At 39.5% G+C, this 23,786-nt stretch overlaps 1 protein-coding gene across 2 annotated transcripts in view; it reads left to right on the top strand.

Moving 5' to 3' along the window:
- KITLG (KIT ligand) overlaps nucleotides 1–23,786 on the top strand; it is an 81,228-nt gene that overhangs the window by 29,944 nt on the left and 27,498 nt on the right. For both annotated transcript variants that reach the window (XM_019802248.2, XM_019802245.2), the window contains exons 2-3: nucleotides 2,591–2,704; nucleotides 14,803–14,865. In XM_019802248.2, coding sequence (XP_019657807.2) covers nucleotides 2,591–2,704; nucleotides 14,803–14,865 — 177 coding nt within the window. The remainder of the gene's footprint in view (nucleotides 1–2,590; nucleotides 2,705–14,802; nucleotides 14,866–23,786) is intronic.

Genomic DNA, 23,786 nt, shown 5'->3' with positions numbered 1-23,786 from the left:
ATCTTGGGCTCTTTCAAACCACACTCCAATTATCAGGAAATCTTACTGGTTGAGCTGCAGGAGATTCCCAGAATCCAACCACTTCTGGTCAGTGCATTGCTGCAACTCTTTTTTGCTTGGATCATCACAAGAGCCCCTAACTGTTCTGTTTCTACCTATTGCTACCCTAAAGTTCTCATCACAGCGATCAAAGTTATTTTTTAAAAAAATATTTATTTATTTGAAAGAGAAAGAGACAGAGATAGCAACAGCACAAGTGGGAGGAGAGGGAAAAGAAGGCTTCCACTAATCAAGGAGCCCCATGTGGGGCTCCATCACAGGACCCTGGGATCATGACCTCAGCCAAAGGCAGACGTTTAACGAACTGAGCCACTCAGGAGCCCTCGAAGTGATGTGGTTTTTTTTTTTTTTTTAAAAGACTTCTTTTTTTTTTTTTTTTTAATAACAGTTTAGGTTCACAGCAAAACTGGAAGTACAGAGATCTCCCCCATGCTCCCTGCCCCTCCACATGTACAGAGTGGTATATTTGTTACAACTGATAAATCTACACGGATACACGTCTTAATCATCCAAAGTCCGTAGCTTACGCTAGGGTTTATTCTTGGTGTTGTACATTCTGTGAGTTTGGATGAATGTATAATGACATTTCTACCATCATACGGAGTATTTTCACTGCCCTAAAAATCCTGTATTCCACCTATTCATCCCTCCACCTAAAACCTCTGGTAACCACTGATCTTCTTGCTGTTTCCACGGTTGTGCCTTTTCCAGTGTGTCATAATAGTTGGAATCATAGAGTATGTAGCCTTTTTGAATTGGCTTCTTTTGTTTAATAGTATGCACTGAAGTTTCCTCCATGTTTTCATGGCTTGATAGCTCGTTTCTTTTTAGTGCTGAATAATAGTCCATTGTCCAGTATACTACAGTCTATTTATCCACCTACTGAAGAATATCCTGGTTGCTTCCAAGAAATCACTTGCACAATTTAGTCTTCATTTCAGTCCAAGGGAGACAGTGCTATGAAGAGTGTGAGCCCACAGTGCCGAAAGGAGCTTTAACCAAACTTAAACGGGGGGATTACTGCTAAAATAGATCACATTGGTAACACAATAAAAAGATTTGAATTTTGTTTAGAAGCCACTGTTATCTGTGTAGGTAGCGTTGATTGTAGTCTCAGAAATTTCAGTAAATGATAATCATCATTTGGTCTGGTGTAATATCTACTTAGCATGCAAGTATTAGTGGAAAATAATCCAGTTTGTTTTTTTTTTAATACATGGCAGCTTCATAAATAGGAAAGATTTCTAGCCATGTGCAGATGGACTGTGTAATTTTAAGATGCTGTGGATGAATGTGAGCTCATAAAGGAACTTGAACATTTTAAAGTGTCTTCACATCTCCATGCCTCTGCTCCTGCTGTTTATCTTTTCTGGAATGCTCCTCCCTTCCTGGTCAACTCTTGCAAAGTCCTCCTTGTCCTCCAGAAGCCAACCACAGTCACATTTTCTCTCTGGCTTTTCTTGGCACAGTCTTCCTGCCAAGGGATCTCCTCCTGGAGGTTAATTGATCAATTGCTTCCTCCTTTGTGTTCCCAAAGCACTAGTCACAGATGTGCGTGTTATTTATGTACCTGCCTCTGAGTTGCAAGGGCACCTTCATCACCTTTGTTTCTCTAGGGACTGTCACAGTCCCTGTCTTACAATATCTGCTCAATAAAATGGTTTTAAATTTGAAGCATTAGACCATTTTTACCTTTGTCACTGATTCATCCAGCAAATATTTATTAAGAACTTTTAATATGCAAGGTGCTGTGTTATGGGCTATCAAGATACTAAAAAAGAGAATTGGATGCCCAATTTCTTAAAAACCTCAAATATAGTATTATACGAAAAAACAAGTCCTGCATAAAAGTAATTATTTTCAAGCAGAGGTGTGTGTAAGCACACGTGTGTGTGTGTGTGTGTGTGTGTGTGTGATTACCTCACATTGGAGTTCAAGAATTTCTTCCTAGTCACGAAGAAAATGTTTTTCCATAGTTAATGGTTAAAAAGCTATGATTAAAAATAATGATTCGTTTGATGTCTCATAAATGAAGTTAAGTTCTGTCCTCAATCTAAAAATACATCTCTCTCTCTCACCGTGGTGTACTGTTGTACACTATTGGATTTAAAGCACTGCTCAGGTTTGCAGCTCCTTGCCAAACAGTGTACACTTAAAGTATAGAAAGTTTCTTTTGGTGCCTTAAGGTATGAATTTTATACATTCCTAGTTTTTAGAAAACACCTCAAGTGGCAGATCCTTTACGTGCTGCTGCATGTTCATTCCTAATTGCCATTAGGAAATTGGCTTTAGAAAGCTTTTGACTAAAGTTAACACTAATATTGTAGAAACGAAAAATCCAAACCACATTTAAATTTTTTTTAAATGTGGTGAGCGTACTTCAGTTACTCAACATTGAATTGTATTTAAGCCAGTAGTATTTTTTTTTAAATGTAGATTGTCTTTTCCACATTAAGATATAAGATATAATAGTTTGAGAGATTACAGATGTTAACTGGTCATCACCAGCAATTTTTCTGTTTTCATTTAGACTTGGATTATCACTTGCATTTATCTTCAACTACTCCTATTTAATCCTCTGGTCAAAACTAAAGGGATCTGCAGGAACCGTGTGACTGATGATGTGAAAGACGTTACAAAATTGGTAAGTAAGGAATGCTTTCAATAGTTGTGGGTTTTTTTTTTCCTTGTGTTTTTTGAAAAAAGATTTCATTTTTTTTCTTGTCCCAAGTTAGTATTTTTCCAAGACAAAGAAGGAAATCAATAAGTTATTCCAAAGGGTATAGAGAGAGCAGGTAGGGAGATATTTAAGATCAAGAAGATTCTGTTGGTAAAATTGGTACATCACTGCAGTGACTTTGTTTCTTTGCTCATTTTTTTCATCTCAGTCACAGGCAGCGAAGGACACTGGAGAGTTCTCTGTGTGCTGCTGTGGCAGCGTTGGCTTGTTCCCCATTATCTCTTTAGCGGGTTTCTCAGTGTGTCTTATATTTCCCCTCCATACGCCTTCCTACTCTTCTCTAACAAGCCTAACAAAAAAGATCTGAACTGACCATTCTCCCCTTTACAACAGCGTGGAGACCGCATCACATGTGGGTGTGTATATGCTCCCTCTGGGAACGTAGCTGGAGGAGTGATTTGTACCCAAATGTCGAGCAGACTCGTCTCCCACATTTGTCACATTGGAACTCATCCCAAGCAAAAGCCATTTTACACCAGTGCCCCTCGGTCATGGCTAGCTTCATGCCATGATTCTCTTAAAATGCATACCACAGACAGATAATACAGCATCAGGGATGCACTCTTCCCAGCTCTCCATCGAGGGGAGATTTTACAGGCCCATTTGAGCTACAATGTGTGATTTCAGGATGAGCAAACTTTGAGAAACATTTTTGTAAGTGCCTGGTTCAAAATACCCAAGTGGCCTTATGTTATTGGAAAATTGTCTAGAGAACAGAGTTGATACGAGCATAGGGAAGAAATAAGGGTCGTGACATGGAGAAAAGAAAGAAAATTATATTTGTTGAGATACTTGTCTTCATACTTTTGATATGTATTTCCTGGTTCATGTTTTCTTTGGGGTTTATAGCCAAACTTTGAAACAGGGATTTAATTCTATGGTCAGAGTCTTTCTGGCTTAGTCTCAATGCAGTTAGTAACACACACACACACACACACACACACACACACACAATTTATGTGGATTCCTTAGAAGGATGCCAGAGGGTCCAGGTTTAAAAAGAATTCTCTGATGCAGTACCTGAGGATACATCAACACATTCTGTTTGAGAGGCTGGTGATCAAAGCAATGCAGCATTTGCCTGCTATGTGCTCAGCTAAATATTAGGGATTAGGTGAGGAAAGTTTTTGTTTGGTTTTTTAAAGATTTTAGTTATTTAAGAGAGAAGCAAGCACAAGCATGGGGAGGGACAGAGGGAGAGGCAGAGAATCTCAAGCAGACTCCGCACTAAGCGTGGAGCCCAGTGAGGAGCTCGATCTCAAAACCCTGGGATCATGACCTGAGCTGAAACCAAGAATTCGACACTCAAATCAGCTGAGCTACCGGGTCACCCCTGTTTTTTGTTTTGTTTTGTTTTGTTTTGTTTTGTTTTGTTTTGTTTTCAAAGACCGTAGAACATGGACCTCTTCCTCAGGTTCCTTATTAATCTGTGACCCAAGAAACTATACTAAAAAGAAAATATATGCTTATATTATAAATTTTGTATCAGTAAAAGACACTCATTAAATGTTTGTTCAGTGAATGAAGACCTGATGTGCTTCACTGTGGTAACCACCATGATCACCTGTGGTGCTTATTTAAAATTACAGGTGTCTGGACTGCACTCCAAGAAACTGATACAATGATAGGTCTGAGGAAGGGCTCCAGGCATCTACATGTTAACTTTCTGAAAGGAGATTTAAGAACTGCTCTAGATGGTCTGTTCAGTCAAAATTTGGAGACCAGACTGTGTTGATCCTAATTTAGTCCCAATTCTTATTATGACTCGCTTTATCTATGTTACATAAATTTATATGGATGTCAGATTAACATGAGTCTCAAAAATATGCTTAAAGTAGTTCACAACTGGGAAATTAAAGCTCTCATGGGGCTGCTGGTATAACTGTGGAGCTGACAATGATCAGTGGAGATCTGCAGTGGTCCTAAGGAGCAAATGTCAAATATATTGACAATGAATATAGTTGGAAGGTGATGGCATATTTGACCACAGGCCAAGTATATCCAAAATTAACATGGTATTAAAGAGAAATTACTTATACGCATTATGACTTGCTAAGTGTTTAAGGAAAACTACTTAATGATCATTAATTCCTGTGAAATGTCGAACCTGTATTTTCAAGTGGCATAAGTAGGGATTACAAGCACTTCCAAGATCTTCCGTCCTTGTCTTTGACGAGCTGTTTATTTTCAGTCTGTTACCTATCTGCTGATACAATGAAAAAAGGCAAGAAGCATTACTGAGAAAGAAGAGCCTGGAAAAGAGACACTTATTAATACTGACACTAAAAGATAAATCCTCACCTCAAGGGCAAATGTGAAATCATTAGACTGAAAAAAGAGGGTTTTTTTCCTCCTGGCAACTGACTTGAGGAAATTTTTTAATTTCAAGAATTGATCTAGTGAAATTAGTGTGTTTACTTTGGATTATTGAAATAAAATCAGATTAATAAAAAATAGGACTCGGGAGTGCCTGGGTGGCTCAGCTGGTTAGGTATCTGACTCTTGGTTTTGGCTCAGGTCTTGATCTCAGAGTTGTGAGATCGAGTCCTGGGTTGCGCTCTGGAACCTGCTTGAGAGCTCTCTCTCCCTCTCTCTCTCTGCTTCCCCCCCAACCTCCTCTCTCTCTCTCTCTCTCTTTCTCTCTCTCTCTCTCCCCCTCCCTCCCTCTCTCTCTCTCCCTCTCCCTCCCCCCCCCAAAAAAAATAAGACTCAGATTACTTCTAATTGAATAAAGACCTACATAATTCACAACCCTTATTTCATAGAGTAGATAACAACAATAATCCCTGACCTCAAAATTTCATAATCTACTTTGGGAGATAAATCATCTCCATAAAAATATGAATATCATTAATACCACAATAACAATACATACGTGGATGCCATTTAAAAGATTTCATGTAGGACCAACCTGTGCTGATATATTGGTTAAGAAATGGATTTTGAAATTTGATAGACCTGAATTTAAAGCCCAGGTTTTTGACCTTAAATAACTACCTTTCTAAATCACAGTTTCTATATCCCAATTTTGTCTTATAGATTAAATAAGAGAATTTATTTATAAATTTTTTTATCACAGTTTTTGTCCTATAACTTCTTTGGGCCTTAGTTTGCTTATCGGTGTTAAGATTAATAGTATGTCATAGAGTGATTATAAGGATTGAGTCAGTAGAGCAGTGTTAGGAACAGAGCAAGTGCCTACTAAATATTAGCTAGTAGTAGTGGTGTTGGGGGATCAGAGAATACTAGAGCTGAAAGGGAATTTAGAGACAACCTGGACAAACTATTTTATAAATAAGGAAACTGAGGGATGGATGCCTGGGTGGCTCACTCAGTTAAGCCTCTGCCTTCAGCTCGGGTCATGATCGTGGGGTCCTGGGATCAAGTCCCACATTGGGCTCCTTGCTCAGCCGGGGAGCCTGCTGCTCCCCCTGCTTCTACTCACTCACTCTCGCACTCTCTCTCTCTCTCTCTCTCTCACAAATAAATAAATCTTTAAAAAGTAAATAAATAAGGAAACAGACCCAGGAATGGTGACGCCCAGCTCCGGGTCCCGTTACCAGTAGTTTTCACACTGGCTCCTAGAGCCCACACGGCCACTCTGCCTTCATTTGTGTATCTGGATTTCCAAAGAAGACTTGATGTGGAAGAAAGAGTTGAGCTGAAAAAGTGTTGGAAGTCCCTGCTGTAAACCAGCACGTGTAGGATATCATTTGAGAATCATTCTGTTACAGTATTTTAGGAATCTTATTAAAAGCACAGCTGTCAGGGCTCCCACTGCAGAAATACTGAGTCTCAGCTTGTGAAGACGGCGTGTAGGAACCTACATGTGTCCAGTGAGCATCCTAGCTGTGAGGGTTTGCGTGGACGTGCCAGAACTACCTAGACAATCATACTTCTAACGTTGGGGTTTTTTCATTTGGGGGGGGGGAACCAGAACAAAAACAAAACTGTGTTCTCATCCTTAGCCTAAAACTCATTAATTGACTAATTCAGACAGTAACATGAGTGACTTCAGAGTTACACAGATCCAGATAATCACCGCCTCTCTCTAAAGTACAGTGGGGCAATTCCATAATGATACTTCGTCAGGTTGCACCTTTTAGAATAATTCCGTAATGCCCTGACTCAAGGAGGTTACATAGAACAGGAGAGATTTGCTTTACAGGCATAACCTTGGTACATTCTGAGAGAAACAAAGTAGCTTGACAGTACCTTTTTTACCTTGTGCTCCCAGTAATCTCTTTGACTGAAATCATTTCTCTGCAGTCCCTACCAGTTCCTCCTCTGCGTTAGGCGGCACCTGGTACTGTGCCCACAGACCTGAAGTCTGTTTGCTTGGGGTGATTCTCATGTCACAGAAGCACGTGATTTATGACCTTACTGTCATTTTTTTTTTTTTCTTAATTTCTTCTTGGACACTTTGTGCTGCCCCTACAGTCCCCATGGTTTTCATTTGAAATCCTTCTGGCATGTTTGCTCAGCATAATAGTTCATCTATTTACAGAACATTTTGCTTTGTTTCTAAAAAATGTTGCAAGACTTGTTTTAAATGGCAAACTCAGACCTACCTAAGGAAAGGGTCAAGTATCTGGGAAGAGGATGAAACGAACTTTAAAAATTTGTATCTGTGGGGCAATTAGGCTGCAGCTTATTTTAAAGGTTGTATTATAGAAGGCGGCATCCAAATACCGAAATAGTTCAAACTGGTTTCCCCTTTTGTTCTTCATACCGTTCCCTTCATTTGTGATCATAGTTTTCTTTCATTTGGGGGAATTTAATTAAATGTGACTATGTTGCTTTTTAAAACCTTTTTTGTTTTAAAATATCTATTAATTATTCGTCTTCCTCAAAATGTTTAAGGCAGGTTGCTGTCCCAGCCCCATCTTATAAAGGTGAAATTACTCTGTCTTCCAGGTCAGTCTACAAATCAGAATAGAATTAAAACTCAGGAATTCATGGTTTTCCTGGTCTTATGATATGTACTTATTTTAACACATGGTTCTTAGAGTTTAACATAATAGGATATTATAAAAATATCTCAGATAAATTTCACTTTGAACAGTTCTGAATAATTCTGTTTTTTCTTCTTCAAGTACAATGTTTTTCAAATAGAATTACCACTGAATTAAAATGAAGTTTTGGAGTCTGAGTCTTTCCATTTCTAGGTGAATTCTGAGCTTTTCTAAGCATAGCTTCTCTTTAAAAGCAGAGATCTCAGGGGTGCCTGGGTGGCTCAGTTGGTTAAGTGGCTGCCTTGGGCTCAGGTCATGATCCCAGGTTCCTGGGGTGGAGCCCTGTGCCAGCTCCCTGCTCAGTGGGTACTCTGCTTCTCCCTCTGCCTCTCCTCCTTGCTCATGCTCTCTCTCTCTCTCTCTCTCAAATAAATAAAATTTTTGAAAAATCTTTTAATAAAAAATGTAATAAAAAAAATAAAAGCAGAGATCTCAGAGGCACCTGGGTGACTCAGTCGGTTAAACCTCCGACTCTTGATTTCATCTCAGGTTATGATCTCAGGGTCCTGAGATCCAATGCCTTGTGTCTAGCTCTGCCCTTGACAGATCCTCTCTCTCCCCCTCTCCCCCTGACCCCACTTGTGTTCTCTCTCTCTCTCTCTCTCAATAAATCTTTAAAAGTAAAAAAGAAAATAAAAGCAGAGATCTCATGGGGTGCCTGGATGGCTCAGTTGGTTAAGCATCCAACTTGATTTCGGCTCAGGTCATGTTCTCAGGGTCTTGATATTGAGCCCCGAGTCAGGCTCCAGGCTGAGCATAAAGCCTGCTTAAGATTCTCTTCCTCTGCCCCTCCCCCCACTTGTGCCTGCATGCTTTTTTCTCTTTCTCTCTCTAAATAAATAAATAAATAAAAATAAAAGCAGAGATCTCCCACAGCTTTTTGGGGTGGGATTTTCCTTTTTCTATTTTGGACCTTTGAAGAACAATGGTTTGACATCTGGATAGTTTTTAAAGTTTATTAGTTTGCTATACTTAGAATTTTAATTTCTTCTGCAGTCCATAGAAATTTCTTTTCCTATTTAAAACTAAATTTTGGACTTGTAGTATTCAAAGAAAGGACTGAAGTGTTTTGGAAATAATTTTTGCAAAAACTGACAACTAAATGTCCTGCTATATCACTAAGCGTGGCAGTCTTATTGTGAAGAAAAAAATCATTCTTCCTTTACGGGACAGATAACCACTTAGGTAGTATGTCTCCTTCTCCTTGACTTTTTAGAGTCTTTTTTTTTTTTTTTAAGATTTTATTTATTTGACAGAGACAGAGACAGCCAGCGAGAGAGGGAACACAAAGCAGGGGGAGTGGGAGAGGAAGAAGCAGGCTCCTAGCGGAGGAGCCTGATGTGGGGCTCGATCCCATAACGCCAGGATCACGCCCTGAGCCGAAGGCGGGCGTTTAACCGCTGTGCCACCCAGGCGCCCCTCCTTGACTTTTTAAAGCAGTAGTTACTGTGTGAGTATCCAGGTACTATGGAGAGCATTTTGTATGGATTCTGTCCTTTAATCAGTACAAACGTAGGAGGTAATTATTTTTAAACCCCAGTTCATTGATTAGGAAGCTGAGACCTAGTGATAAGTAACCTGACCATCGTTATCTGGAAATAGCGAGTCGAGTGGAGAAGTTCAAACCTGTAACTACCTGTCTTTGGAATTCAAGAACCTAGTTCATAATTTACAATGCCTTAATTTAAGATTTAAATGTCAACTGCCATTTCAGGTTTATCATTGTAACCTCCTGAATTTTATTTCCTAGGTAGTAGTTCACCTTATAATTAGTAAGTGATCATATTATAGATGTTCTTTTAATCTTTTTTAAATTTTTTAAATTTTTTATTTTTTTGGAGGGAGAGGAGTCCTCTAGGTATCTTTCACTGAGAAAAGAGGTCTCAGAAGAGTCTTGTAAAGGGGTGTCTGGGTGGCACAGCGGTTAAGTGTCTGCCTTTGGCTCAGGGCATGATCCGGGCGTCACGGGATCGAGCCCCACATCAGGCTCCTCCACTAGGAGCCTGCTTCTTCCTCTCCCACTCCCCCTGCTTGTGTTCCCTCTCTCACTGGCTGTCTCTGTCTCTGTCAAATAAATAAGTAAAATCTTAAAAAAAAAAAAAAAAAAAGTCTTGTAAAGTTGTCTTAATTTTTTTTTTAATTGCTGAGTTATTACCAAAAAACAAATACCTCTGAAAACTAAAGATAATTGTCCTGGTGAGTTAGAGTGTTACTATTAACAGGGGATGACTTATAAGGAAAAATAAAAAAGCAAAAAGCTTTCCCCTGTGTTATTTCTGAAAACCAGCATTACACTAAGCTGCTACACATGAAGGGGTGGGATATTTACATACAAACAAGTCTCCCACCCTGCCCCCCAAAGCAGTGATTCTTAAACTTCTCTGGGTCTAATGAGGCTCTGGAAGCTGTGGACTCTTCCCCCCAAGATGTTCACTTATGCACAACATTTTATGGATGGTATCAAGGGAATCAGCAGTTACTACCACTGCGTTTTGATTCTTACCTTGCACCAGGGAGAAACAACTGAGACAAGTTAAGTGTTTCAGCAGAGATGTCCAAGAAGCCGCTGATTTCGTGAGATTTGGAGACCTCAGTGACATATGAATCATGAGATCCAAAGATTTTAGATTAGTGATCTAGAGAGGGCATTAAGTGTTCTAACTTAGAGTTCTTTTTTCTTCTGAGTACAAATACCCTTAGGACATGGTATGCAGCCAGTGCCTGTTGGCGTAAAAAGACTTTTTCTTGGCCGAGTTTTCAGCATTTCCGCGTGCTGTTCCCTTACGCATTTTGTTTTATTTTTGTGTTTCCCAGTGTCGCTGAGTATTGTCAATCCTAAAGACACCCAATGGGGCCTATCTAGTAGAATGAGCCCATCATGAAGTGTCTTGTTTTTGCAGTTTTATGCATTTTACAATCTGACATAGCATTGACATCTTCATACGCCAAACCACAAAAGCTCATTGGGATAATTTGGCTTTTGGCAAAATTCTCCATCAATTAAGTTCCATTTTGTTGTTTTGGTTTTTTGCCCTGAACTTATTTTACTAGAATTAGTTTTTTTCAAAATCTATAGTTTTGATTATTTATCCATTTAACCCTATCAACAGGCTACTTCCCTGGAATCTAAACCTCATTTCTGGTTTTTTCAGCTTCCGGTCTCTATATAAATATTTAATGCATGTTCACTTTTCTAGTGGTCTTATTTTTTTTTAATGATTTTATTTATTTATTTGACAGAGAGAGAGACAGCCAGCGAGAGAGGGAACACAAGCAGGGGGAGTGGGAGAGGAAGAAGCAGGCTCCCAGCGGAGAAGCCTGATGTGGGGCTTGATCCCAGAATGCCGGGATCATGCCCTGAGCTGAAGGCAGAGGCTTAACGACTGAGCCACCCAGATGCCCCTGTAGTGGTCTCCTAAACTGTTCCTGGTCTCTGTTCTATCCTTGGTTCACTCCATACCTTCCGGAACAGTCTTCCTGAATTTACTATCCTGATCCCTCCGTTTGGACATTCAGTGTAGTACCACCACTTCCGTGAGAAAGCTAGATCAAACGACATTTTTAGTAATTACCTAGTTGACTCCCTTCACTTTACAGACGAGTGGTAGAAGCTCTATAGAGAGGAAATGAGGCAGAAGTGACTTGCTAGTGGGGTCTGGTGGTAGAGCATGTCCTACTGAACTTCACTGCCTCCCATTGGGCCTCCTTAGCCCAACATTACAGTCCTTCTCTAATGTAGCATTCTTGGCATCTTTCCAATCTCTTAGCTGCTGGAGCCTGAAGTATCTGTCCGTGGCCTCCCAGACACACCTGTGCTTTCCCATTTCTTTGTCTTTGCATATGACCCCTCCTCTATCTAGAATGTCCCACTCTCTTGCAATTAATATAAACCCATCTTCATGTACATACCATGCTTAAGCACTTGGTGTTTTAAGTGAGTTAGTCCTTATTTAGTCTTTATAAATTCACTAGCTAGATTTTGTAATGATTCCCATTTTACACATGTCAAAATTAAAGCTAAAGCAGATTAAGTAACTTGCCCAAGATCTGAGTTAACATGCGGAAAAGCCTGGATCCAACCTGAACATTGTGTCCCCAGAACCTGTGTCCCCAGAACCTGTGCCGTGACTCCTCCATCAAATTAACTCAAAGGAACATCTTCTAGATTCGAGGCCAAAGGCTCCCTCCCTCTACACTGTCAAACCTTCTATAATGATCAATGTGTATCAAAGAAGTTGAATATATCACAAAGTTATCTGTGTTCTCTGAGTACTCTTAACACACTCTAAGTGCTTAGAAGCAACCATAAAAATAATAATAATTCAGGAAGCAACCATAAAAATAATTCAGGAAGCAATAATAAATTCAATAATAATTACAATAATTCAGGAAGCAATCATAAAAATCTACAACTTGACTTTCTAAGTCATCTTCCAAATGCAATTGGGAAGGAACCAGTGGCAACCGAGAGAGTAACAGAGGGAGCCTGCTCTGTAGAACACAGTGCTGAGCCGAGCATGGAGGGCCAGGTTAGTATTCTCCCTCCCTCCTAACTCCTGACACCTGCCACCTTGAGATACCAGTTAGACCCTCTGAGCCTCCATGTCTTCATCTATAAAACAGGCCTAATAGCATATTATCTCATGAGGTTGTGGCAAAGATTGTATATATAAACTTGTTATAAATTGCAAAGCATTTTTTCAAAAATAGTATTTTCATCCCATCAGAAATTAAATATCAGTAAATCAGTTTAAGGCAGAAATTATTATTATGTACCGCTCCCCCAAGTAGTAAGGTATGGAGATTTCAGTGTGTTTCAGTAAGTTGACTTATTTCAACTGATTTTTATATGTAGATTACTAATAAAATGGAATTGGCCATATTCCTTATGTTTTTTCCTGCTCATTAGGTTTATGTATATACCCAGGTCCTAAGCTTTCTGAATACTAATTCCGTCAATTTTATATAGATAGATAGATTAGATAATGTAAATTTTCCGAAGGAGGGCCTAGATTGTCGAGCAGGTTGTGTTCAGAACACCTGCCATTTCTTGTCATCTTTCTCCATCTGGAATGGCTTTAATTTACAGGGTTGGTTCATAACATAATACAATGTTGCTGCTCAGTCTAGTTCCAGCATTCACACCTACAAAAGCGTCAACTGTGTCTTTGCCAGCTGGGCTTACATAAAATGACTGGGTCATTTTGCTTTTCAAAGATGGGCATGAAGATCCAAAAGACAAAAGAAATTTTGGAAGCCTGGTGGGAAATCTGACCGAGAGGAAGAAAGTACCCAGGAAAAACATGCAGAGAGTGGAGGAAATGTGTAGTAGGACATCAGTGGTGAGGGAGGCTCTCCTGTCAAAGATCCGAGTTCTAGTCCGTACTTTACACTCTGTAACTGTGTGACCTTGGTCTAGCTACCTGACCTCTTTGAGCCTCAAGTTCTTCGTTTGTTCAATAGAGATAATATGTCACAGGGATTGGAAGATGGATGTGATCATGCAATGTAAGCCCTTATTGAGCACACTACCTGGCCCATATTGAGAAAATTCTAGGCTCAAGACTAAGATGAGTGTGAGGTGGTACCATTGGAGGTAGACTGGTAGTAAGCACAAAAAGGGATCCGTTACTACCTTGGCTCCCTTCTGACTCACTTATGCCTTTGCCTATATTCCTTTCTCACCAAATTGTTCTCAGATTCTAGAAGCTATTGGCATGGCCAAGATGAAACCTACAGATTGTGTTATGGGAGACTTGTCAGAGGTGACCTAGTCCAGCAAACAGGAGCAAGATCCTAGCTTATATATGGGGAAGAGCAAAGTTTTCGAAGAAAGGATGAAGGGGAAAATCTGCAAAAGTAAGGGAGACTTATTGAAGACGTAATAGTGCAAAAGCACTTTTTTACACCATATATTGTCTTAAGACTCATGGCCTAAATCAGTTGTTGGCTATATTTAGCTGAAAATTCTAATCATGGTGGAATGACAGAGCTGGTGCTGTACGTAGAAAAGGAGATAAGGGAACCTAGGACTCTGTGACATACCAGATCTATACCTGGGAAGTCAGTTGCCAACATATCCCTTAATACAGAATATGGATTGCTTATGATGTGTTTGGCTCATTCAGTTATCTTGTTTTTAAACTATTTGACATGGGTACTTTCATCAGCATTTTATAGGTGAGAGAAAGAAACCAAAGTACAGAATTTAGATTTGGTTCCAAATCAGGTGTGTGTTCAACACATGCCACAGTGACTGATGGAAAGGTGTTAGATATTTTTAAAAAGCCTTTAAAAGAAGCTAGGTAGACATTTGAGACATTTGCAATGTTCAGGCCTACGTAAGCAGATTAAGTTATCTCACAGAACTGAATCTCTGCAAATTGTTTAAGTTAGAAGGCATTTGCATTACAGGAATAGTAGTATTCTTTTGAGGTTTCACTGACATTTTTTTTCTAGGATCAACAACTTCTCCAACTTGCATCAAAATCACTTGGAGGACTTAAGTTTAAGACTCAGTAGGGCTGATGTGGCCTGAGAATTTGCATTTTTAGCAGTTCCCTGGTGATGTTGACACGTCACTTTGAGAACCATTGACCAAAAAAAAACAAAACAAAATATTGTATTACTGATTCTTTGGTGAAACAGTAGGAGAATAGTCCTGGAAGGGAATTCCAAGACCACAGATAGAAATTGAAATTTATATGTTTCCAAAACTCCCTGGATTATACTTATACTCATTACTGAATTTGGAGTCTAAAAGACTTGTATTATCACTGTATTTTGGAGAGTGCTTTTGATTACAAAAGGAAATCAAGAATGGAAAATCACTATGTAAATATTGAAATGCAGTGGTAACTTAAAAACAATAAATCGAATTTGTATGTATTTTTCTCCCACTAAAAACAATATGATTAATTGCTATGTATGAATTTTCTCATGGATTTTTTTTCCTTTTTTTTCTTCTTTTTTTTTTGGTCTCTGTAGGTGGCAAATCTTCCAAAAGACTATAAGATAGCCCTCAAATATGTCCCCGGGATGGATGTTTTGGTAAGTGAACTGTACATTTCCGAGTTTCTTTTTAGTAACTGACAAAAGAGATGGTATCATTCTATTGAGACAGGAAATTATCTGCCATTTAGGAGTTAGCTAATGGTCAGTATTTGAAGAAAGTATCCTTGGAATTCAACTTGCATGGTTTTGTTTTTGTTTTATCCTCAAGTAACTGCTAAACTTTACTTATGGGTAAGCATTGCAGCACATGTGACTTAGACCTGTACTTCTAAAGTACGATCATCTTCCTTAGAGCTAGCCACAGATTTCTCTTTCCTTCAGCTTCCTCCTAAAAAAGGCTTGAGTGTAAAAGCAAATTCTTTATAAGTCTCTTTCCTATTTAATTTGAGACCACCATGTATTTTATCTCAGAATTTATTAGTCAATAGATTCTTAGAAACTTACAATATAAATATGAGGTTATGATTATAAATATATTGTTATTACTGCAACCAAGAAATTTAATTTTTCTGATTACAAATTATCAGAATTCATACATGAAGAAATCTTGAAAGCATAGAGATGCCTATGTACCCACCGCATAGCTTGTTAAACCCTACCGTGGTGCCATATTTGCTTCAAATGTATTTTTTAATGAAACATTATAAATATTACTAAAGACCCCTGTATGGCCTCTTTCTTGTCTCCACTGGTCCCCACTTTGTCTCTTCCAGACAACCTGACTATTAGGAATAAGTCTTCTGAGCTGGAATTTTTCATTCTACTGCATGTTTTCAAGGCATGGCATGAGGATAGCATCCCCTGGGTTTGTGTTGAGTGTAACAAGGCATAGCAGCCCCCCCCACACTCTTTTCCATTTACTGCAAATCTGTACTCATGCATAAGTTACTGTATTTTTTGCATATTTTCGTACTTAGTAGCATTATACTGTATATACCACTTTGCAACTTGCTTATATTTTGTAACACACGTTGACATGTACTGATCCATGTTGATTCATTTTAACTGCTGTATTGTGTTGAATTAATTTAAAATCATTTAGGTGACTCCCCAAGTAGACATCTTTCCATGATTTATGAAATACTTATTACAGATCCACTTTGTGCAAGCTGTCTTAGGCTTTGAGTACTTTTTGTGGGTTAGTTCATCAAAATTATTACCAGTTTCGGTGTGTTAAGCACATCGCTAAGTGCTTGTGCTTAAAAAGTCTTTGAAAGACAGACTCTAAGGTTATCATTTCAAGGGACTGTCAAAGGCCTGTTTCTTTTCATTAGGAAAATAAGCATTTAAGTTAGCATGAACTATCTAAAGTTCCTTAGAACATGTCTCTTCATGTTGAACCAGATATCCTCAAGTCCAGGTCAGTGTCTGTCCCATTGAATTAGGGGTAGTTCTCTGGAAATAGGAGTGTAAAATCATAGCAGACTGGAAGTTAATTAATCTAATCATTCAGTTACTCAGGGAATAAGTACAGTATTTGTTTAGGAAAAATGTGGAGCCAGCACCTTACCAGATATTTTTAAGAAACAAATACATCACTTAGCCTTATGTGCAAAAAATTTTAATAATAACTAGGTGAGGGGGATGATTGGGCCTTTTTATAATGCTTTTTTTTTTTATTTTCAAAATGATTTCACATATTTATCTCCTTGGGTAATTAGAAAACCCTTCCAGGAAGGCAAGATATCTACTGTGATTTGTGTGATTTCTGTTTTACAAATGACCCAATGAGGTTTACAAGTATTTCACCCAAGGTTCTTCAACTAAAAAGTGACAGTCTTAAAAAGAAACCTCAGGTCATCTGACATTGAACCTTGGGTTACAGAATGTGAGTATCTAAATAAATAATTACAATAGCAAGCGAAGGATTTTTGTTTGAGGGAGAGCAGAGGGAGAGTGAGAAAGGGAGCAGCAGACTCCCTGATGAGCAGGGACTCAGGACCCTGAGATCATGACCTGAGCTGAAGGCAGACGCTTAACCTAGGGCGCCCCAGGGAAGGTGTTCTAAGTGAACCATTTAAGTAATAAAGATGTACCCTGCCCCTGACTGGAGAAGCATTTAGGTCTCTGATTGCCAAACTGACTCAAAGAAATCATGCAGCTCTTAATGTTAAACTGAAAATAACAAAATAGATTATTTTGTGCTGGCATAATCATAGATTGTGCTAAATCACAGATTTCAGTATGGGCTGGTGGTAGCAAGAGCCAAACTTGTAAAAATAAAGCTGATTCATTGCCACATTTTTTTTTCGTGTTTCTGTAATTGAGAAAAGTCCACTATTATTTGATCTTGGCATACTGTCCTGGCATAACTGGAGAGACTTTGTTCTTGGCTACCACAATTGGCAAGAAAAATAAGTCCGTGCAGAGGGTTTGGGCAGAAACAGGTCGTAGCCTTTGTTTTACCTTTATTTTAAAATGTGCATTTCTGCCAAGACCAGAGGAGTTTCCCAGTGGAGAGGCCAGTGATGATTTGTCAGCGGTCAGAGTCCCAGCTGCCTTATCTTTTGTTTCTAAACAATAGAGGGCGGAGTAGGAATCTGAATGGGTACCAGAAAGATTCTCTGGGGCCAAAGCAATAAAATTCTGCCTGAGGCACTGGGCAGAAGAAGGCTCTAGAATAGAATACAGTTCACTGTCATGCTTTTGCTTTAAAAATCTGTTAAATACTCCTGAAAGAGGAGGGGACTACTTTTCTAAGAGACCTCCTAGAAAATTACGTAGCACATTCTCTCTCACAAATAGCAGGGTGTGCCCAACCAGTAGGTATTTAAATCCAACGATAATTACCAATTCTATTTTTAACTCTTGAAACTATATCGCCAGACTGTTAGGATTTTAAGTCACTTACCGTAAAAATCCTATACGTTTCTGATCCTTCTACTTACCAGTAATGTTACCACAGAAAGACCAGAAATTGGGTTGCTGAATTTGTGCCATATGTCTGCAGTCATTCTAATGTTTATAAAATGATATAAACTATGACTTGCTTATAGTATTTGAGTAAAAAAAAATTATCAGTTTTAATTATAGATTCACCAAGTTTTAACTTTTTATTTGGAAATAATTTCAAATTTACAGGAAAGTTATGAGAATATTCTAAGAACACTCACTTTTTAATCCATATTCACCTATTTTTAACATTTTGCCTCATTTGCTTTACTAGATGCTTTCTGCGCACAGGTGCATGTTGCTACTTTTCTAAACTCATTGAGTCACTCTTTAACCCTAAATGCTTAAGTGGGTATTTCCTAAGTAAAGGATTTTCTCTTACGTAACCACAGTATAGTTGTCAGTTTTGATAAATTTAGCAGTAACAAAATATTTAAATCTATTAGCTGTATTTCAGTTTTATCAAAATTTCTTTTTTAAATATTTCTTTTCTTCCAATACTAGATCCAATCTAGGATAATGATTTGCATTTTTGACATTCTGTGTGATAGACAGAATAATGGCTCCCCAAAGATATCCCAGGCTGTGAATATATCACCTTACATGGTAAAAGGGACTTTGCAGATATAATTAAGGATTTGGGGATGGGGAGTTTATCTGGGATTATCCAGATGGGCATAGTCTAATCTCATGAATCCTTGTACACACGAAAAAGGAATGTGACAGCCAGAGAGAATGATTAAGACGTTGCACTGTTGGCTTTGAAAATAGGGCGAGGAGCCACAGGCCAAGGGATGCAGGTGGTCTCGAAAAGCTGGAAAAGGTGGGGCGCCTGGGTGGCTCAGTTGGTTAAGTGTCCTCCTTCAGCTCAGGTATGATCCCAGGGTCCTGGGATTGAGCCTGGGCTCTCTGCTTAGCGGGGAGTCTGCTTCTCCCTCTGCCTCTGCCTCTGCCCCTCCCCCAGCCCATGCTCTCTCGCTGTATCTCAAATAAATCTTAAATAAAATAAAAGCTGGAAAAGGCAAGGAGTTCTCCTCTAGAGCCCCTAAAAGAAACCCAGCCCACATGAACACCTTGATTTGAACCTAGTAAGACCTGTTAGATTTCTGACTTCAGGAATGTAAAATAATAAATTTGTGCTGTTTTAGGCCCACTAAGTTTGTGTAAACTAATATTTCATGTCTCTTTAGTCTGCTTTAAAAGTTCCTCAGCCTCTCTATGACATTGACATTTTTGAGTAACACAACCATCCCCTTTAAGTAAAATGTGTATCTTTGAAACTTTTGATCGATGTTTCTTAATGATTATATTCAGATTATGTATTTCAAGCCATGATGCTACATAAGTGATGAAACATCCTCAGGTTATCACACACCTATCCTCCCCTGAAGGTACTCAAACAGATCCCCTGGTTAACGTGTTCCACTAGTTCTATGTATTTACCCATTAGCAACTCAAAAGCAATGTTTGAGGGAGATGTTTTAAGACCATGTCCAGTTCCTCATCAAAGTTTCTCCCCCAAATTTAGCATCTGTTGATGATTCTAACCTAAACCATTCTTTACTGTATGTCACATCAGTTTTTAATTATTTTTAAAGGCAAGGTTAAACAAGTCCTTGGGAATACGTAACATCCTTTCTAACCATAATCCTGCCGGCCGCCTTCCCTGGGCAGCACCCTTACCCGGGTGTGCAGGATTCCAATTCTCAACTCTTCCCACCTTCTTTTGCCGAGCCCTGCTGCTTCTGGGCTCTTGCCATCTCCCTTGCCGTTCCAGGACTTCTCATTTGAGGTTTTGACTCTTCTTGAGTAGACAGCGTGATTAAACAAACACACACCTAATTATTTTACCACTCCTTCTTCATATAGTTTGAACGTCTGTATGCCTGTAGCTCTTAGGAAACAGAAAAAAGGAGCTCCTTAAACAAGGCCTCCAAGACCCTCATGCTGTGCATCTTTGCAAATCCTCTTCCAGCCCCACGTCCTCACGTGTTCCCTGTGGCCCCTGTTCCTCTGCACATGACTTTCTGTGTACCTGGTCGAACCTTTGATTCCAGTAACTCCAGACTCTTGGTTTCGTTTTCACTTCTGTAAGGGAGGCTTCCCTTCCCTCCTTGATGAAGCCCAATCGTCCAGTTGGAAGCTCTCTTTGTGACCTTCTTCAAAGTAGCAGTTTTCCGTTTGTCGATTTATTTAATTGATAACCTTCCACTTAGACCTGCAAACTTCATGAGGGCTGGGATTGTCTGTGTTTGCTCTGTTTTATATCGTCAGTGCCTAATGGCCAATAGGCACTTAATAAATATCTGCTGAGAGAAAGTGTACAAGGAAGGAGAAAAGTTCCCAGGTAATCTCTTGTTATTCTCCCGAGGCACAAATTTGACCTCAGTAGAGTCCGCAAGATTGTGTTGAGGTGAGTGCCTGTAACTCCTCACACAATACCTGCACCTCAACATTACTGCTATCCTTTTTTTTAGATGTATGTACATTTTATTAAAAATCTTATGCATAAGGTATTATGCAATTTTTAGGAATCATGGTTTCCTTGAGGCTCCTATGAAACTACTTTCACTGAGTCATTTCTGTATTCAAGGACTTTCTCATTGTTCCAGTGACTAAAGGCTGAATGCCAAATTCCTGAATCTAATGTTCATGACTCTTCATAATCTTGTCTCATCCTAACTGCCTCATTTTAATAGCCATTATTCCCCAGCACACACCTGCCAGCCAGCAAGATGCATCCTTGCCTCCTAAAATTACCATGCTAATTCTCAACTCCAAGACTTTGCTCAGGGCTACCTCCCTTTGCCACGGATGCCCTTTCCTTTTCCATCCACTCATTCCAATTCTACGTGCAGAATCATGCAGTATCTTGCAGCTGAAAGCAAGCTCATGGTCCTCTCATTTAAGGTCAGGATGAGATCCCCCTTTCTCCCCGGGGCCATTTTCTACTGTTCAAGCCCATGCTTTCTTCCCTGTATCATTTGGCCAGTAAAAACTGGCATTACCCCTGCTCTGCTTGGTTCGGGGGACACGGTGGGCAACAACACCAACATGGTGTCTGATCTGTGGACCTTACCTTTTCATTCATCATCTCTGAATTTTTAGAGAATTTGTCCTGAAGCTATTCATTTTGGGTACCTGATCATATATTGCTTACAGAGCTGTTTAAAATTGTATGTATTATGCATTTGTCTCAAAGTGTTGTGATAAATAATTAAGATCGGAAAAGTCCAAGAGAGAGAATATATACATTTGTCAAATGGTATCATTACTTGTTTTCTCTTTTTACTGTATTTTATTTGTCTAAAGATTAGGGACCAAATCTTTCACTCCTCTGTATTTCTTCACCATTCAAGCAGGCAGGTGTTACTCAAAAACTGCTTACCAGTAAACATTTAACTGTTTGGGAAAAAAATGTCCTGTTTTCCAAATCTTGAAGGAGTCCATCTTATTTGTTTAGAGTTCTTTAGTTCTCCCTAACAGTAATGAATTGAAACTTAAAGAAGGAAAGAAAGGGGGGGGGTGGAATCCAGTTATAAGGATTCTGAAGAACAGCAATCTAGTAAAAGGGCAAGGATGTGGCCAGGCTGCATGAAGGGACTCCAGCCAGAATTGGAAAACTACTGGGTTTTCCTTTTCCTCTCTCCGAGTTTCTGCACCTCTGCCTTATTCTCTTCTGTCTGTGTAGAATTTCTTTGTGTTCCAGTCATCTGGTGAAACGTGGCTACCCCACACTCCCAGCTTTATATATTTGCAGTTGTAGCACTGCTCAGAGACTATTTAGTTTCTGTTATCTACCGGTTTGGGGGAGAGACTTCCGGCTGGTCCAGCTGGCTTCCGGGTCTACCATTATCCAATCAGTTAGGGCCACAGGGCAAGTTCACTAGTAGGTATGGATCCTGAGGCTCGACCCCTATGATCAGAAGTTCTTCCTATAGAAATAGATTAAATCAGCCAAGTAGACGCTGTACTTATCTACTTTTACCTCCCATAAAATAACATATTTATTAAAAATGAGTAAGTTTACAATGTTAAATGAACAAAATATAACATTAAATACTATTTTTAAGTGACCCTTTGTGTACTCAAACTACAGGGCCCGTCTAATAATAAGGGATTATATTAAGACACTCTTGAGAAAATCTAGACCATTATTGTCTGGTACAAACATAATGGAAGCCGTATATGTAACCTTAAAAATTGTTCAGCAGCCACATTTTAAAAAAAGTAAAAAGGAACAAGGGAATAAGTAAAATAGTTTTTATTGCAGTACAGCCAAAATAACATTTTACGTTTTCAAATTAAATTGAATATTTAAAATTTTTTCATATTCAAAATCGACTATGTATTTCATACCTATAGCACAATTCAGTGCAGACATTACATTTTCATCAGAAATATTTATTCCATATTTAGATTTTCATAAAATTTATGATTGAAAGTGAAGATTCACATACTTAAGTTTTTCCAAATACACTTGAAAAGTTTTCCAGGCATGGGGCAGCCAGGTGGCTCAGTCGGTTGAACATGACTCTTTTTTTCTTTTTTTTTTTAAGATTTTTTTTTTTTTTATTTCTTTGACAGAGATAGAGACAGCCAGCTAGAGAGGGAACACAAGCTGGGGGAGTGGGAGAGGAAGAAGCAGGCTCATAGCAGAAGAGCCTGACGTGGGGCTCTATCCCAAAACGCCGGGATCATGCCCTGAGCCGAAGGCGGATGCTTAACCGCTGTGCCACCCAGGCGCCCCCGAGCATCTGACTCTTGATTTGGGCCCCAGTGGTGATCTCAGGGTTGTGAGATCGAGCCCCTTGTGGCGCTCCATGCTCAGCACAGAGTCTGCTTGAGATTCTCTTAACAGAGATAGAGACAGTCAGCGAGAGAGGGAACACAAGCAGGGGGAGTGGGAGAGGAAGAAGCAGGCCCATAGCGGAGGAGCCTGATGTGGGGCTCGATCCCATAACTCCGGGATCACGCCCTGAGCTGAAGGCAGACGCTTAACCGCTGTGCCACACAGGCGCCCCCCGAGCATCTGACTCTTGATTTGGGCCCCAGTGGTGATCTCAGGGTTGTGAGATCGAGCCCGTTGTGGCGCTCCATGCTCAGCACAGAGTCTGCTTGAGATTCTCTCTCCTCTCCCTCCGTCCTTCCCCGTGCTTGCCCATGCTCTCCAAATANCCCCAAAAAAAAAAAAAAAAAAAAAAAAAACACCTTTCTCCAGTCACTGAATAGTATTGATTTTTAACTTTAAACAAGTTAAGTAAAACTAAAATTTTAGTGCTTCCGTCAGGCTAGCCACATTTGAGTGATAAGTAGCCACAGGAGCTAATAGCCCCAGTATTGGCTAGCACAGATTAGACAGAACCCATTATTTTATGTGGAAACATGAAGCTCTGAATAGATTAAGTGACTGGACTAAAATCACAAAGTGTGTTAACAGTTGGGACTAGACACCGAGCTTCTGGTTCATCACTTCTGCCCTTACCTCGCCATGCTGTTCCTTCTTCACTGTGCTATTTTGTGTAGGGCTCAGGGACCATTTATAGGCCCGCCCTGGGAAACAACACATATTTATGGTGTTTGGGCTGATTACCATCTTAATCAGATTGAGGTTGCTACATGGCTTTAATTCAAGCAAGAAAATGAAAGTTAGATGCCTAAAGAGAATACTGAAGAGACCCAAATTAATTGTTCAGGGAGAAGACCCAAATAAATCATGACAAAACCCAGCTCCTCCAAAAGGGAGTTAAGATTTTAGAGATCCCACACCAGGATTGTGAGCACACACTGTTTTGCAAAGTGCTTTTATAGAAATGTTTGAAATTCGTCTGCCGTGGAATGTTTGAAAGTAGCAGGGGAGTGTCTGTTCTCCAGCCCTCAGAGTAAATACTAGAAGGAGTGTAAAGAAAGTCCACTAAAGGCAATTGGCATTTGCTGTTTGGTTGTGACAGTTGGCTCGGAGAAATTTATTTTCACCAGTATTACTCTGAGTTCATTGAAGTGACACAGAAGGAGCCATTTCCATCCCCCAGAGCTCCCTTAGTCAAGTCTAAGCACCAATATGC

This window comes from Ailuropoda melanoleuca, chromosome 15 (assembly GCF_002007445.2).
Source record: "Ailuropoda melanoleuca isolate Jingjing chromosome 15, ASM200744v2, whole genome shotgun sequence".
Lineage (NCBI taxonomy): Eukaryota > Metazoa > Chordata > Mammalia > Carnivora > Ursidae > Ailuropoda > Ailuropoda melanoleuca.
Note: the sequence above shows the minus strand (reverse complement) of the source record. Positions and strands in the feature narration are given on the sequence as shown.